Source organism: Diceros bicornis, chromosome 7, assembly GCF_020826845.1.
Source record: "Diceros bicornis minor isolate mBicDic1 chromosome 7, mDicBic1.mat.cur, whole genome shotgun sequence".
Classification (NCBI taxonomy): Eukaryota; Metazoa; Chordata; class Mammalia; order Perissodactyla; family Rhinocerotidae; genus Diceros; species Diceros bicornis.
The window spans coordinates 17729405-17745804 of record NC_080746.1 but is presented as its reverse complement, the minus strand read 5'-3'; the positions used below and the strand labels follow the sequence as shown (position 1 = coordinate 17745804).

At 38.9% G+C, this 16400-nt stretch overlaps 1 protein-coding gene across 2 annotated transcripts in view; it reads left to right on the top strand.

Annotated features, from left to right (window-relative positions):
* CBL (Cbl proto-oncogene) overlaps window positions 1–16400 on the top strand; it is a 91642-nt gene that overhangs the window by 66469 nt on the left and 8773 nt on the right. Inside the window, exons 10-15 of one of the 2 annotated variants that reach the window (XM_058545022.1) lie at window positions 1651–1782; window positions 1874–2251; window positions 4116–4210; window positions 13504–13644; window positions 14018–14118; window positions 14821–15003. In XM_058545022.1, coding sequence (XP_058401005.1) covers window positions 1651–1782; window positions 1874–2251; window positions 4116–4210; window positions 13504–13644; window positions 14018–14118; window positions 14821–15003 — 1030 coding nt within the window. Of the gene's footprint in view, window positions 1–1650; window positions 1783–1873; window positions 2252–4115; window positions 4211–13503; window positions 13645–14017; window positions 14119–14820; window positions 15202–16400 lie in introns of those variants that run through there. The other variant, XM_058545021.1, reaches the window with a different exon arrangement.

Sequence of the window (16400 nt, the reverse complement as noted above, 5' to 3'; positions counted from 1 at the left end):
ATCAGCCCTGAGCTAACATCCATGCTAATCCTCCTCTTTTTGCTGAGGAAGACTGGCTCCGCGCTAACATCTATTGCCAATCCTCCTTTTTTTCCCCCCAAAGCCCCAGTAGATAGTTGTATGTTATAGTTGCACATCCTTCTAGTTGCTGTATGTGGGACATGGCCTCAGCATGGCCGGGGAAGCGGTGCATCAGTGCATGCCCGGGATCCAAACCCGGGCCGCCAGTAGCGGAGCGCACGCACTTAACCGGTAAGGCACGGGCCGGCCCACTTTTCACTTTCTTAACTCTTGAGGTGTTTAGCTGCTCGTGCTGCGTTGCTCATGCTCCATTAACATGGAGCCCATTTTCTTAAGTGTGAGTAAAAGAATGTAGCTAATGGTGAGGGCTTTCTTTGCCCTCGTTCACCACCCAGCATTAATGACAGGACTAAGTATAGGGGTGGTTGTTTTTCTGGCATCTTACGTAAGTGCTTGTAATACATATTTGCCTATCTTCCATCTGTATTGCTCCCTGTTAGAGAATGCAAATGCAAAGTAGCATTTTATATGAATTACTGTATATCTCTTGACAGCTGACTTGGACAAGCTTATCAGATACTCATCACCCTGCTATTGGCAAGGAAATGGAAAAAGATTATACATGTATTGTTTCTTCTGATTTGGCGCCTTGATTTTTTAGAACACAAATTGACAGAAAATTTAATTCCTTTTAATTAATGAATTGAAATAACTTATTTCTTCGGAAGGACTCAATAAGCTTTTTAGTGATATTGTTGATCATTTTCCTCTTAAAAATCTTTTTGATTCTTTTTATTATAATAACCCACAGAGAGTTTATCATCTTTGATTTCTTTCATTGTTCTGCCCCCTAAAACTTCATTTTCCCCAGTGATCTGTTGAGAGGTTAATGTCTGCCCCTTTCTTTTTATACAAGTTCCTATTTTTATTTTATTATTTATTTTATTTACTTTATTTTATTTATTTTTTTACATGAAAGCCCTTCTTTTTTTTGTGTGAGGAAGATCAGCCCTGAGCTAACATCCATGCCAATCCTCCTCTTTTTGCTGTGGAAGACCCGCCCTGAGCTAACATCTATTGCCAATCCTCCTCCTTTTTTTTCCTCCCTTTTTCTCCCCAAAGCCCCACTAGATAGTTGTATGTCATAGTTGCACATCCTTCTAGTTGCTCTATGTGGGACACCGCCTCAGCATGGCCGGACAAGTGGTGCGTTGGTGTGCACCTGGGATCCGAACCCCAGGCCGCCAGTAGCAGAGCACGCACGCTTAACTGCTAAGCCACGGGTTCGGCCCCTCTATTTTTAATCTTGAAAAGATTTTTTCTTTCTTTGAAGGTGAGGTGGAAAATTGTAATATTTTTTTTAAATTGTAAGCTAGGAAGCTTATTGTAGCACAGCCATTTCTGTGATACATTTTGCTTATTGCTTGCATGGTGTTTCTGTGATTGAGAGTGCCCTCTTATGGTGACACAAAAATAATTCAGGAAGTTCTACCCCAGGCCGAAGGCTGACTCATTGGTAGTTATAGTCAGTGTTTGGATAAGTACTTGCTATCTACAGCTTTAGAAGGAGTTGAAAGATGCCACTCCCCCAAACAAGAACAACCTATTAGGAAATTTTATTTATGTTAGGTGGAACGGCCTCCTTCTCCATTCTCCGTGGCCCCACAAGCTTCCCTTCCTCCAGTGCCACCACGACTTGACCTTCTGCAACAACGAGTATCTGTTCCTTCAGGTGCTTCTGGTCTTGGAACTGCTTCTAAGGTAAAGAAGCATTATCCATTTCTACAGTTTTCTGATTCTTTGTTGTGGATTAATGGATTTTGATTGACTTGCTTCCATCATGCTTCCACAGGCTGCTTCTGGCTCCCTTCATAAGGACAAACCACTACCAATACCTCCCACACTTCGAGATCTTCCACCACCACCCCCTCCAGACCGGCCATATTCTGTTGGAGCAGAAACCCGGCCTCAGAGACGCCCTTTGCCTTGTACACCAGGCGACTGTCCGTCCAGGGACAAACTGCCCCCTGTCCCCTCTAGCCGCCTTGGGGAATCATGGCTGCCTCGGCCAATCCCCAAAGTACCAGTAGTTGCCCCAAACCCTAGTGACCCCTGGATAGGGAGAGAATTAACCAACCGACACTCACTTCCATTTTCATTGCCCTCACAAATGGAACCCAGAACAGATGTGCTCAGGCTCGGAAGCACATTCAGTCTGGATACCCCCATGGTGAGTCTTGATTTTGAAATTATTTTCCCTGTTAACAAGTATTTGTGAATGGCATTTAATGGATCAAAGTTTTGTGGTAGATTTTATACAGGATTCAGAGATAATGTAACATAGTCCCTACCCTCAAGAAGTGTATGTTAATAAAGTGGATAAGGCATGTTTGTAAATACTACAGTAAGTGTGTGTGTGTGTGTGTGTATGTGTATGCCATGAGTAGTATAAATAGAAAACACTGAAGTTTTAGAGAATTATGAGGGCTTCATGGAAAGAGTGGCATCTGAATTTGAAGTATTCTTTCCAAAGTGGTACAGTTTTAAGATAGATCAGAGCTACAATGACAGAAATGCTTAAGGTATATTGTAGAACAAGAAGTAGTTTGAGTGGAGCAGAAATGTTGTGTATCAGAGTACGAAAAAGGGCTAGAAAGGAGCATTAGTACTAGATTAGAGGGTCTTGAATACCCCCTCCCAAAAGAATTTGAATTTATTTGGTAGGAAATGAGCATTTGAAGGCTTTATATTAGCGGAGTGACGTGACCCAAGTGATGGTTTAAAGAGATGAATCTAGTAATAGTATGCAGAATATAGACTGATGAGAGAATAGATTGGAAAAGACAGGTTAGTGGTCCATGAGATAAAGGGTCCAGAACTGGGGGTGGGAGAGGTATATTCCTTCTTTTATTAGTTCACTTATGCATTCAACAAAAAATCTTGCCCTCACAAAGTTTACATTATAGTGGAGTAAAGATGGAAAATAAACAAGTTAATAAAACATATAGAATGTCAGACACTGATGAGTGCTGTGGAGAAAAATAGCACCAAAAAGGGATATAGAGACAGCTGGAGTTGAGCTGGGAGGTACATGGAGCGATGGGGTACAATTTTGAGCAAAACCTGGAGCAACAGGGAGAGTGAGCCGTGCTGATTCTGGAGGAAGCCCATTCCAGGATGAAGGGAAAAGCAGGTGAGTTTGGGAGAGTCTGTCTGAGGAATAACAAAGGGGGTTAGTATAGCTGGTGCTAGGTGAGCAAGAGGGAGAATCATTGTCTGTGAGAAGAAAGGAACAGCCAGATTAGGTAGGGCCTTTAGAGAGCGTGAAACAAAGACCCAGTGAGGCTTGAAAGCAGTCAGTGGGTGGAAAAAAGGACAAGAAATCACACACCCACACACCCACCCTGAGGTTTTAAACCTGGCTAACTACACACACACACACACACACACACACACACACACACACACACACACACACACACACACACACACACACACACACACACACCCCCTGAGGTTTTAAACCTGGCTAACTAGAGGCATGTTGAATTTCAGATGAGCCATTGAAGGGAGAATTGGCGAGTTGGTAGTTGGAAATCTAAGAAAAAGGGGAAACTGGAAGGGTAAAGTTGAGGAATGCTGTGGCTCTTAAATGAACTGCATATTTCTTGGTTGCAAGGGAAATGGGAGGGTAATTTAGATTTAAATGGCATCTATGTGATAGTCTAATTAGTGAGAGTGGATTAGGTTTGACTTTCTGGTGATATCAATGTAGAAAGATGTATAGAATTTGAAAGATAGAAAAGGTATTTGTGCAGACAGCCAGTTTCCTCAAGTCTTTCTAGAACTAAAACAAACAAAAAACCTCATTTCCTTGGCTCTTTTTAGATCTGTCTCCCTAACCCTTAGGTTTGAACTTCCTTTAGAGCTTGAAAAGCGACTATGCTTTTGTCAAATGTAACAGCGCCTAAGCATGGCATTGGGAGTGAGGTCTGTGTCTATATTATTGTTCTTGTTATTTGGAATAGGGTAAACAAGTGAAAGGAGATACTTAGCTGTGTTAAGAAGGTTCTTTTTCAACACTTTTTTTCCAGAATATGAATTGCAGCCCATTGGCAGGTCCAGAGTATGAGCACCCCAAAATCAAACCTTCAGCATCTGCCAATGCCATTTATTCTCTGGCTGCCAGGTAAGTTTACTAAAAGCTATATTTCATGCAGTGGAGTTGGTACTTTAAAACAGCTTACTAACAGAAAATTTAGAAAACCCACAGGAATATAAAGAAGAAAATAAAAATTGGTCTGTATTTGCTTCATGTAAAAATTATCATATTTTATGTTTTGGACTATTTGCTTCCATTCTTTTCTCTTTGTATATGTTCATAGATCAGTCTTGCTGGGGCTCATCTATTTTAGCAGTCTTCTCAAAGAAGCAATTTTGGTTTTGTTGATTTTTTTAAAAGATTCTTCTCTTAATTCTTATAGTTTTTTAATTTTAATTCTTAGGTATCTGCTTTTTTTGTGGTAGAATACACATGACATGAAATTTACCATCTTACCCATTTATAGGTGTATAGTTTAGTGGTATTAAATACATTCACCTTTTGCAACCATCACCACCATCCATCCCCATAACACTTTTCATCTTGTAAAACTATAACTCTATACCTCTTAAACAGTAACTCCCTGTTCTCCCCTCCCCCAGCCCCTGGCAACCACCATTACACTATCAGTCTTTATGATTTTGACTCCTCTAAATATGTCATATAAGAGGAATCATACGGTATTTGTCTTTTTGTGACTGGCTTATTTCACTTAGCATAATGTCCTTAAGGTTGATCCATGTTGTAGCATACTGCAGAACTTCTTTTTTAAGGCTGAAAAATATTCTAGTCTATGTATATACCGCATTTTGCTTATCCATTTATCAGTTGATGAACACTTGGGTTGATTCCATGTTTTAGCTATTGTGAATGGTGCTGCTATGAATGTGGGTGAACGAATATCTCTTAGAGACTCTACTTTTAATTCTTTGGGGTGTATACCCAGAAGTAGAATTGCTGGATTGTATGGTAGTTCTATTTTTAACTTTTTGAGGCACCACTATACTGTTTGCCACAGCAGTTACACCATTTTACATTCCCCACCAACCATGCATAAGGGTTCCAATTTCTCCAAATCCTCGCTAACCCTTGTTGTTTTCTGTTTTGTTTGTTTGTTTGTTTTTGGTGAGGAAGATTAGCCCTGAGCTAACATCTGTTGCCAATCCTCCTCTTTTTGCTGAGGAAGATTGGCCCTGGGCTAACATTTGTGCTCGTCTTCCTCCACTTTATATGTGGGATGCCTGCCACAGCATGGCCTGATAAGCAGTGCGTAGGTCTGCGCCCGGGATCCGAACCCGCAAACCCTGGGCCGCCAAAGCAGAGTGCGTGAACTTAACCACTATGCCACCGGGCCAGCTCCTATTTTCTGTTTTTTTAATAGTAGGCCGTCCTAATGGGTGTGAGATGGTATATCATTGTAGTTTTGAGTTGCATTTCCCTGATGGTTAGTGGTGTTGAGCATCTTTTCATGTGCTTATTGGCCATTGATATATCTTCTTTGGAGAAATGTCTATTTAAAAGGTCTTTGCTCATTTTTTAATCAGTTTGTGTTTCTGTTGCTGTTGAGTTTTAGAAGTTCTCTATATATTCTGGATTTTAATCCCTTATCAGATATATGATTTGCAAATACTTTCCCCCATTCTGTGGGTTGCCATTTTACTCTGGATAGTATCTTTTGGTACACAAAATTTTAAAATTTTCATGAAGTCCAGTTTGTCTATTTTTTCTTTTGTTACCTGTGTCTTTGCTGTCGTATCCAAGAAATCGTTACCAAATCCAATGTCATGAATCTTTTGTCCTGTGCCAACTTCATTCTTTGCATGTGAATATCCTTTTTTCCCAGCACCATTTGTGGAAAAGACTGTCCTTTCCCCATTGAATGGTCTTGGCACCCTTGACAAAATTATTTGACTATATATGTGAGAGTTTATATTTCTGCAAAAAACGTCATTGGGATTTTGATAGGGGTTGCATTTAATCTGTAGATCGCTTTGGGTAGTACTGACATTTTAATAATATTAAGTCTTCCAATCCATGAACTTAAGATGTGTTTCCATTTATTTAGATCTTTAATTTATTTCAGCAGTGTTTTGTAGTTTTCATTGTACAAGTCTTTCACCTCTGGTTAAGTTAATTTAAATTCTTTTTGATGCTATTGCAAATGGAATTGTTTTTGAAATTTCCTTTCCAGATTGTTCATTGTGTATAGAAACGCAACTGATTTTTGTGTGTTGGCTTTGTATCTTATTACTTTGCTGAATTCATTTATTAGTTCTAATATCTTTTTTGTGGAGTATGTAGGGTTTTCTACATGTAAGATCGCATTATCTGCAAACAGGGAGATAATTTTACTTCTTCCTTTCCAGTTTGGGTGCCTTTTATTTCTTTTTCTTGCCTAATTGATCTCGCTAGAACTTTCAGCACTATGTTGAATAGAAATGGTGAAAGCAGGAATCCTTGCCTTGTTCCTGATCTTAAAGGAAAAGTTTTCAGTCTTCCGCCATTGAGTATGATGCTTGCTGTGGATTTTTCACATATGGCTTTTGTTATGTTGAGATGCTTTCCTTGTATTTCTATTTTATTGAGTGTTTTCATCACGAAAGCGTGTTGAAATTTTGTCACATGCTTTTTCTGCATCAATTGAGATGATATGTGGGTTTTTTCCTTCATTTTGTTGATGTGGTGTATTATGTTGATCAATTTTTCTATGTTGAATCATCATTGCATTTCAGGTATAAATCCCACTTGGCCATTGTGTATAATCCTTTTAATAGGCTGCTGCGTATTTTTTGCTAGTATTTTTTTGTGGACTTTTAGCATCAATGTTCATAAGGGACATTGTTCTGTGGTTTTCTTTTCTTTTAGTGTCTTTGTCTAGCTTTGTATCATAGTTGTGCTGGTCTTGTAAAATGAGTTAGGAAGTTTTCACTGTTTTCTAAAAGTTTGGGAAGGATTGTTATTAATTCTTCGTTAAATGTTTGGTAGAATTCACCAGTGAAGCTGTCAGGTAAGGGCTTTTCTTTCTTGGGAGATATTTGACTGCCGATTCAATCTCCTTACTAGTTATAGGTTTATTCAGATTGCCTATTGTCTATTTCTTTGTGATTTACTCTTGGTAAGTTTTGTGTTTCTAGGAATTTGTCCATTTCATCTAGGTTATCCAATTTTTTGGCATACAATTGTTCATAGTACTCTCTTATAATCCTTTTCATTTCTGTTGAATCGGTAGTAATGTCCCCACTTTCATCTCTAATTTTAGTAGTTTGAGTCCTCTCTTTTTTCTTAGTCCATCTAGATAAAATTTGTCAGTTTTGTTGATCTTTTTTGGGGGGGGCGGGAGATCAGCCCTGAGCTAACATCTGCCAATCCTCCTCTTTTTGCTGAGGAAGACTGGCCCTGGGCTAACATCTGTGCTCATCTTCCTCCACTTTATATGGGACGCTGTCACAGCATGGCTTGACAAGTGGTTCGTCAGTGTGCGCCTGGAATCTGAACCCCAGACCTCCAAAGTGGAGGGCGCGCACTTAACCGCTACGCCACTGGGCCGACCCCTTGTTGATCTTCTTAAAGAACCAACTTTTGATTTCATTGATGTTCTCTATTGTTTTTCTATTCTCTATTTCATTTATCTGCTCTAATCTTTATTATTTCCTTCCTTTTGCTAGCTTTGGGTTTATTTGGTTCTTTTTCTAGTTCCTTAAGTCGTAAAGTTAGGTTGCTGATTTGAGATCTTTCTTGGTTTTTAATGTACTCATTTATAGCTATTAGTTTCCCCCTTAGCACTGTTTTCGCTGCATCCCATAAGTTTTGGTATATTGTGTTTTTGTTTTCCTTCACCTCTAAATATTTTATAATTTCTCTTGTAATTTCTTCTTTAATCAATTGGTTGTTTAAAAATGTATTGTTTAATTTCCACAATTTTGTGAATTTTCAGTTTTACTTTTGTTACTGATTTCTAACTTCATTTCATTGTGGTCAGAGAAGATACTTTGTATGATATCTATCTTTCTAAATCTATTGAGACTTAGATTGTGGCCTAACATGTTGTCTCCTGGAAATGTCCCTTGTGCACTTGAGAAGAATGATCCGAGCTAAGAGTGTCAGCGTAGTCGATTTCTCGTGAGGAATCTCTTACTGGCTCGCAGGCTTGCATAGCCTTATCACTGTGTCCTCACGTGGCCTTTCCTGGATATGTGCGCACGAGGAGGGAACGACAGCAAGCTCTCTGGTATCACTTCTTATAAGGACACCAATCCTATTGGATCAGGACCCCACCCTTATGACCTCATCCAGCCTTAATTACTTCCTCAGAGGCCTGGTCTCCAGATACAGCCACACTGGGTATTAGGGCTTCAACATATGAATTTTGGGAGGACACAAACATTCAGTCCATAACACATGCTTCAGCTGCATTCCACAAATTTTGATATGTCATATATTCATTGTTGCTCACTTCAAAATATATGCTTTTTCCATTTCTGATTTCTTCTTTGGTTCATCGGTTATTTATGTGTTGCCTGATTTTCAAACATTGGAAGATTTTCTAGTTGTCTTTCTGTTACTGCTGTCTAGCTTCATTCCAGTGTGGTCAGAAACCATACTCTGTGGTTTCCATTTCTGACATTTGTTGAGACCTTCTTTACTGAGTAGTTTACGGTAAATTCCAGTAACATGTACCACCTTCACTTCATACAAATATGTATTCTGCAGTTGTTGGTATAGCATTCTATATATGTCACTGAGGTCGAGTTTGTTAACTGTGTTCATATCTTCTATCTCTCTGCTAATATTTTTTTATCTGCCTGTTCTATCAGATACTATGAGGAGTATGTTAAGTTTTCCCCTTATGATTGTGGATTTCTCTTTTTTCCTTTTAGTTCTGTTCATTTGTGTTGTGTATGTATTTAGCCTATGTAATTAAGGTACATAGAAATTTAGAGCTATTGATTAAATGAGAATTGTTTTTATTATTACATTTACTCGCTACGTCTACTTCTTACTTCCCTGAAGTCTACTTTGTCTTACATTAAAATGGCTACATCACCTCCCGTTTAGTTAGTGTTTGCATGATCTTTTTCCATCCTTTTACTTTCAACTTTTCTATGTTCTTATATTTAAGGTATGTTTCTATGATGTACACCTAAAAAAAAAAGATGTTTCTTGTAGGCAGTATATATACTTGTTGTTTTTTTCTTAAATCCAATCTAGCATTCTTTATCTTAAAGTAATTGGAATATTTGTTCTTGCTCTTTTCTCCATCTTTTCATTGTTCATTTTTTTCTATTTTCTTGCTTTCTTTTGGATTAAAGTTTTTTTTATTATGTCATTTCACCCCTTCTGTTATTCTTTTAATAGTTATCCTAGGGATTCCAACATTCACCCTTGACTCATTAGAGTCTACCTTGAATCAGTGCCTCTTAATGCTTCTTGCACACTTAAATTTCCCACATGTTTACACTCTAGTACTTCTCATTTCTTCCTGCTTTGCCATACTTCTATCTGGAATCTTTTTCTTTCTCCCCAAAGAACTTCCTTTAGAGAGTCTGTGTGTCTGTGTCTGTGTGTGTATCTTCTATCAGTGGAGTCTCCCAAATTTTGTTTGACTGAAAATATCTTTTATTTCACTTTGATTTTTCTTAAAGATATTTTTGCTGAGTATAGTATTCTGAATTATTCCAGTATTCTGGAATTATTTTCTTTTAACACTTTAAAAATGTCATTCCACTGCCTGCTGGCTTCCATTGTTTCTGTTGAAAAATTAGCTCTCAGACTTAATGGTGCTCCTTTAAAGGTAATGTTTCTTTTATGACCACTTATAAGACCTCTTTGTCTTTGGATCCCATCAGTTTTACTATAATACTCCTATGTAGTTTTCTTTGTACTTATCCTTCATAAGGTTTGTAGTTTACTGATTTTGTGGTTTGATGTTTTTAATCAGTTTTAGACAATTTTTGGCCACTATTTCTTAAAATAAACTGAATAGTGCAGTCTCTTTCTCCTCTCCGTCTGTGACTCCAGTTACCTGAATGTTCAATCTTTTCACCATGTCTCATAATAGCTCTTATGCTCATTTCTGTTTTCCATTTTTTTCTCTCTTTATTTTAATCTGACTAGTTTCTACAATATTTCACTTCCCTGATCTTTTCTTTTGCAGTTTCTAATCTGCCTTAAATCCATCTATTGAATTTGTATTTTCAGATACTATGTTTTTAGGTTCTAGAATTTCCATGTGATTTTTAAAAATTTATTGGTTATAGTTTTCTAATAAAGTTCTCTATCCTCCTTTTTTTATTGGAGGTATAAATTATAATTATTTTAAAGGCCATATCTGGTAACTCCAACCTTGTCTCTCCGGCTTGGCAAGACAATCACAGTGTCTGTTCAGCTCCTCAGTTGCTACTTTCTTCTTGGTCTCTCAGGTATCTAGCCGCGTGCATACACAGTTTAGGGGTTAGCAGTAGCTCTAGGGAAAATTATAGGCAGAATTTCAAATCTACTTCTCTGCTGTTCCCTTCTCTAAATTTTTGGCCCCTCATGTCTTGGCCATCACAGTACCCCCAAAATTCTAGTCCCTCTCTCCCCAGCCTGTTGAAACTACCTTCAGACCCCAAGTTCAGAACCCCTACTATGGGGTTCTTCTCTTGGAATCTTAGCCTCTCAAGTCTTGGCTGCCTGGTTGCTCTCCAGTGTCTTCTTTCTTTTGTATTTTATCTTGCTTTTATAGCTAGCTGTTCTAGGCAGATGGTTAGGTGATGCTTGCTACTTGGCCATGGCTCTAGACATGTGAAATGTGAAATGTGTATATGTTTTAAATCAAGTTATGGTTTTATATTCTTCCTTTTTTTTTAACTTAGCATTGTATCTTGGGCATTTCTCCCCATCATTTAAAAAGTTCTTCAAAATCTGCACTTCTAATGATTGCATATTATTATATAATGTGGCTATAACCTCACATATTTAACCATTCCCTTATTGTTGGATATTTATTTTGTTTAAAAGCTTTTATTGTAATGAATTTGTTTCAGTGAACATCTTTGTACATAAACAGAGATACGGCCAAAGTAGAACTACTATGACAAAAGAATGTGAATGTTTTAAAGTATGTATTGCCAAAATGCTTAATGAGGAGGTGCAATTTTATATTTTTATCATCAACAAAAAGAACTATAATTAAAATTTTTGAGTGCCTTTTAATGACCTTTTTCTCTTTATGAAAGTAATATGTGTTAATTAAAGAATATTTAGAAAATACAGATAAGTGACACTGAAGAAATATAAGTTATCCATAATAGTAACCACCTAAAAGACAGTAGTTAGCAATTTGATAAATGTTCATTGCCATTGTTGTGTGAGTGGAATCATGTTATACATGCTGTTTTTCACAAGGAATATCTTGAACATCTTAGGATGTCATTACATATTCTTCTACTACAATTGTTTCAGGTGATTGCACAGTGGTGGAACTGACTTAAGTGGAATGTCAGTATGTAAAATAGATGAGAACAGACCTACTGTGGTAGAAGCAGAAGTGGGCCTCTGAGGCTCCTGCTTGGAACCTCTAAGATACTCAGGGACACAGTAGACTTTCAATATATTGCTGTATGTGTGATCCAGAATTTATTCAATACACTATTATTTGACAGGTTGTTGCCTATTTTTTCAGTATTATAAATAATGCTACAATGAATATTCTTGATTATTTTCTTATGAATAATGCTATAATGAATATACTTGATTATTTCCTTAAGGAAGATTCTTAGAAATGGAATTCTGAGTCCAAGGGTATGCGTGTTTGGTTAGATACTTTTGCTGAATTATATTTCTAATTTCTTATTTCTAAAACTATATAAGAAAGTACCCATTTCCTTACATCTTCACCAATACTTAGTATTTTTTTCTTCATCTCTATGGATTGTTTCCCTCCCAATGTTTTATTATGAAAAGTTTCAAACATATAGTAAAGGTGAAAGATTTTTACGGTGAGTATCCCTATACTCACCACCTGCATTCTACCATTAGCATTTTATTATGCTTGTTTTTTTATCACACGTTTGTCTGTCTGTCTATACTTCTACCCATCCATCAGTCTATCTTTTTTGACACATTTCAAAGCAAATTGTAGATACTAGTACACTTCCACCTCAAAACTTCAGCATGCAATGCACAAATAATAAAAGTAATATGTAGACATAAGAAAAAATCTCAGGTGAGATTAAAGGGGGCTGTCATTCTGTGTTAGTTTTCTGTAGCATTTAAGTGTTTTATAGTAAGCAGCTATTGCTTTTATAGTTAGGGAAAATAAACATTAAGTAAACACAGACAAATGCAATGGGCACTCCTTATAGAGTATTCAGAATGTACAAAAAAGTATGATGAGGAAGGGAGAACACTCGTTAATTCACATTCTCAGAAGCAACTTTGTGTATGTGTGTGTGCACGTGTGCACATGTGTGTTTCTTACATAATCTCATGGTTTTTTTGTTTTTTTGGTCTTTGTCTAGTTTCAGGGGGCAGGGTGGCAAGAGAAGTTTTGTTTCAGAAGCTTCTGGGTGAGAGTTACATATGGGTATGATGGCAAGATCCCTGGCGCAGGTGTCAGAAGATCTGAGGTCTAGTCCCAGAGTTGATGCTAACTACCGAGGCACTTTCTGTCTTTTTATTTCAGATCTTTCTTGTATAAAATGAGGAGGAAAAAATGTTTATCCTATGAGATAACATATGAGAACGCTTTTGACTAGCTGTATACTCTTTGGAACCATAGGTAGATTTTAGAATTGAGATTTGGTATATATTCCTAGCACATTGTCAGAAAGCCACCTCCTGTATCTTGTTTCATGCCTAGTGAAAGAAAAACTGGCATACTAGCTCCTGGAGTGGGACTCTAACTTGTTTGGGGACTGAGATAACTGGTATCAAGTACTATCCCAGTGTAACACATCTCAAACAAAATAGCTGCACCTTTGGTCAGCTGAAAGTGAAATTTTAAGTTAGTGTGTTTTTTGTTTTTTGTTTTTTTTGTGAGGAAGATCAGCCCTGGGCTAACATCCGTGCCCATCTTCCTCCACTTTATATGGGATGCCGCCACAGCATGGCCTGACAAGCCGTGCGTCGGTGCATGCCCGGGATCCGAACCCGGGCCGCCAGCAGTGGAGCATGCACACTTAACCGCTATGCCATGGAGCTGGCCCAGTTAGTGTGTTTTTTAATAATTAACTTTCTTGGCTAGGAGAAATAATAGTTTCCTAGGTGGCATCTATTTTGCTATATCAAATTTGAGTTGTGGTCTTGTTTTGAAGCCACTTATCTCATACTTGAATGTTTTCCTGCTTGTTAATTCTTTTTCTTTTTTTTTTTTCTGTTTTTTATTCTTCATCTTCCAGACCTCTTCCTGTGCCAAAGTTGCCATCTGGGGAACAGTGTGAAAGTGAGGAGGACACAGAGTACATGACTCCCTCCTCTAGGCCTGTAGGGCTTCCAAAGCCAGAGGTGAAACGGCCTTTGGAGACAGCCCAGAGTTCACGGTACGTTCACAACAATCCTATTTGGGAATTCAATTGACACCACTCACCTGCTTGGCTTGCTACTTGCACATAGCGTTATCCAGCCAGAATTAAAGCAGAAAGATGTATCTAGCCCCTAATGTTTAAGCCTCTTGCAGCTGTGAGCAATTCCACTTAGGATTCCTCAACATCACAGTAATTTCAAAAACATATGTCTATTACTTGTCACAAGAGTCAATCTCATGACATTTATTAGTGATACTGGCAAAAGGAGAATGTATTCTCTTGATAGAATTAGATTCTAGAGTAGTGAATAGATGAATCGTAATAACTTTGGAGATAACAAGAGTTATCTGATTCTGAAGCTCATTATGCCACTTTCCTTCCGGTTCAGAGCATGTGATTGTGACCAGCAGGTTGATAGCTGTACATATGAGGCAATGTATAATATTCAGTCCCAGGCAGCACCATCTGTCACAGAGAGCAGCACCTTTGGTGAGTAGCCTTTCTGCTACTTTAAAAATCATTGATGTGCCATAGGAATGAGCCTGTAATATTTGGCTAATGAGATAGCTTGATCTAAGTGGAAAACTCTTTTAAATAATTTTCTTTGCAAAATATGTTTGATCCATGGGCAGTAAAACGCGCTCCTCTCTTTTATTTCCTGTTCATACAGCTAGCTCCTTTTGTGCTTTTTCATCCTTCCAGGGCCTGGAGACCTTTGTGTAATATGGCCTGGACCTACAATGCTGGCAGCTGCTTGTTATTCTCACTGCTTTTTAGTGTTGATGAAATTCTTTTGTGTGTAGGGTGGTCAATACTCAATTCCCCATATTAACTAGCTTACCAAGTTGAAAGTTCAAGAAGGCAGCGCACATACGGCTCTTGGGCTGAAATTCCAAGGCGAAATGCAGATGGAAATACTGAATGAATGCTATAAAATGGCACTTGAGTCTTTGGCATCAGTGGCTATTAACCTTGACAAGGGTAGCTTTTGACATGTTCAGAAAAGTAGAGCTGCAAGATTGGTGCAGATTTTATTTTCCCTGTTTCTTTTATCTCTACCCACAGGGCCTCACATGGTGTTTGGCCCATGGTGGATATTCAGTAACTGATTCTGTCCGTGCATGAATGAATGGATGCCCCTATACTGAAATGTGTTAGAAGAAGAAGATAACTGCACAAACTTTTCTCTAGGTGAGGGGAATTTGGCTGCAGCCCATGCCAACACTGGCCCTGAGGAATCAGAAAATGAGGATGATGGGTACGATGTCCCTAAGCCACCTGTGCCGGCAGTGCTGGCCCGCCGAACTCTCTCAGATATCTCTAATGCCAGCTCCTCCTTCGGCTGGTTGTCTCTGGAAGGTGATCCCACAACAAGTGAGTCTCCAGGCTACCTTGGGTTTGTACTAAATTGCTGTACGGCTCCTAATGTGTCTTGAAACCGAGATGACTGCCTAGTGACAATAAGTCAGCAGGTAGAAGTAGTAGACTAAAAATTATGTCTAAATAGGAGGAAAGCTGGTCCTGGTTCTCAAATTAGCAAGTTAAACTATAGTCAGAGTCTTTAGGATTTTGCCAGACTTGGAAATGTTGTTATTCCTTAAACCATGGCTCGTCCTGTGCTGGTGGTAGATAGGATATCTGGCTCTTCCACCTGTGCCGGCAGTGCTGGCCCGCCGAACTCTCTCAGATATCTCTAATGCCAGCTCCTCCTTCGGCTGGTTGTCTCTGGAAGGTGATCCCACAACAAGTGAGTCTCCAGGCTACCTTGGGTTTGTACTAAATTGCTGTACGGCTCCTAATGTGTCTTGAAACCGAGATGACTGCCTAGTGACAATAAGTCAGCAGGTAGAAGTAGTAGACTAAAAATTATGTCTAAATAGGAGGAAAGCTGGTCCTGGTTCTCAAATTAGCAAGTTAAACTATAGTCAGAGTCTTTAGGATTTTGCCAGACTTGAAAATGTTGTTATTCCTTAAACCATGGCTCGTCCTGTGCTGGTGGTAGATAGAATATCTGGCTCTTCCACCTGTGCCGGCAGTGCTGGCCCGCCGAACTCTCTCAGATATCTCTAATGCCAGCTCCTCCTTCGGCTGGTTGTCTCTGGAAGGTGATCCCACAACAAGTGAGTCTCCAGGCTACCTTGGGTTTGTACTAAATTGCTGTACGGCTCCTAATGTGTCTTGAAACCGAGATGACTGCCTAGTGACAATAAGTCAGCAGGTAGAAGTAGTAGACTAAAAATTATGTCTAAATAGGAGGAAAGCTGGTCCTGGTTCTCAAATTAGCAAGTTAAACTATAGTCAGAGTCTTTAGGATTTTGCCAGACTTGGAAATGTTGTTATTCCTTAAACCATGGCTCGTCCTGTGCTGGTGGTAGATAGAATATCTGGCTCTTCTGAGTGTGCATTATGACAGTGGTAATTACGCTTGATGGTTCAGATCACACATTCCTGACTTCTGGGCCCCATCCCATAGGAAGGGAGATGTGCTGGCTCTGGAAAGCACACTGAATGGGCCTGGAGCCAGCCCACATTTGGGCCTTCACTGTCGAGGGCTGCTCTTCTTGCACTTGTGGCCGCCCGGGGAGGCAACAGTCACTGTCACTTTGGAAATTGAAGACGGCCTTCAGGACAGCTGATGAAAAAGATAGACAGCATCCAGTTGCTCAAACAGGCCGTGATCCCCACCCGCCAACCTCGTTTAATGCTTCTTCACTGCAGCTTCGGCTTATTTCTGTTTCCTTATTTGTAACAAAGGGGAAGTTTAGTGTCTT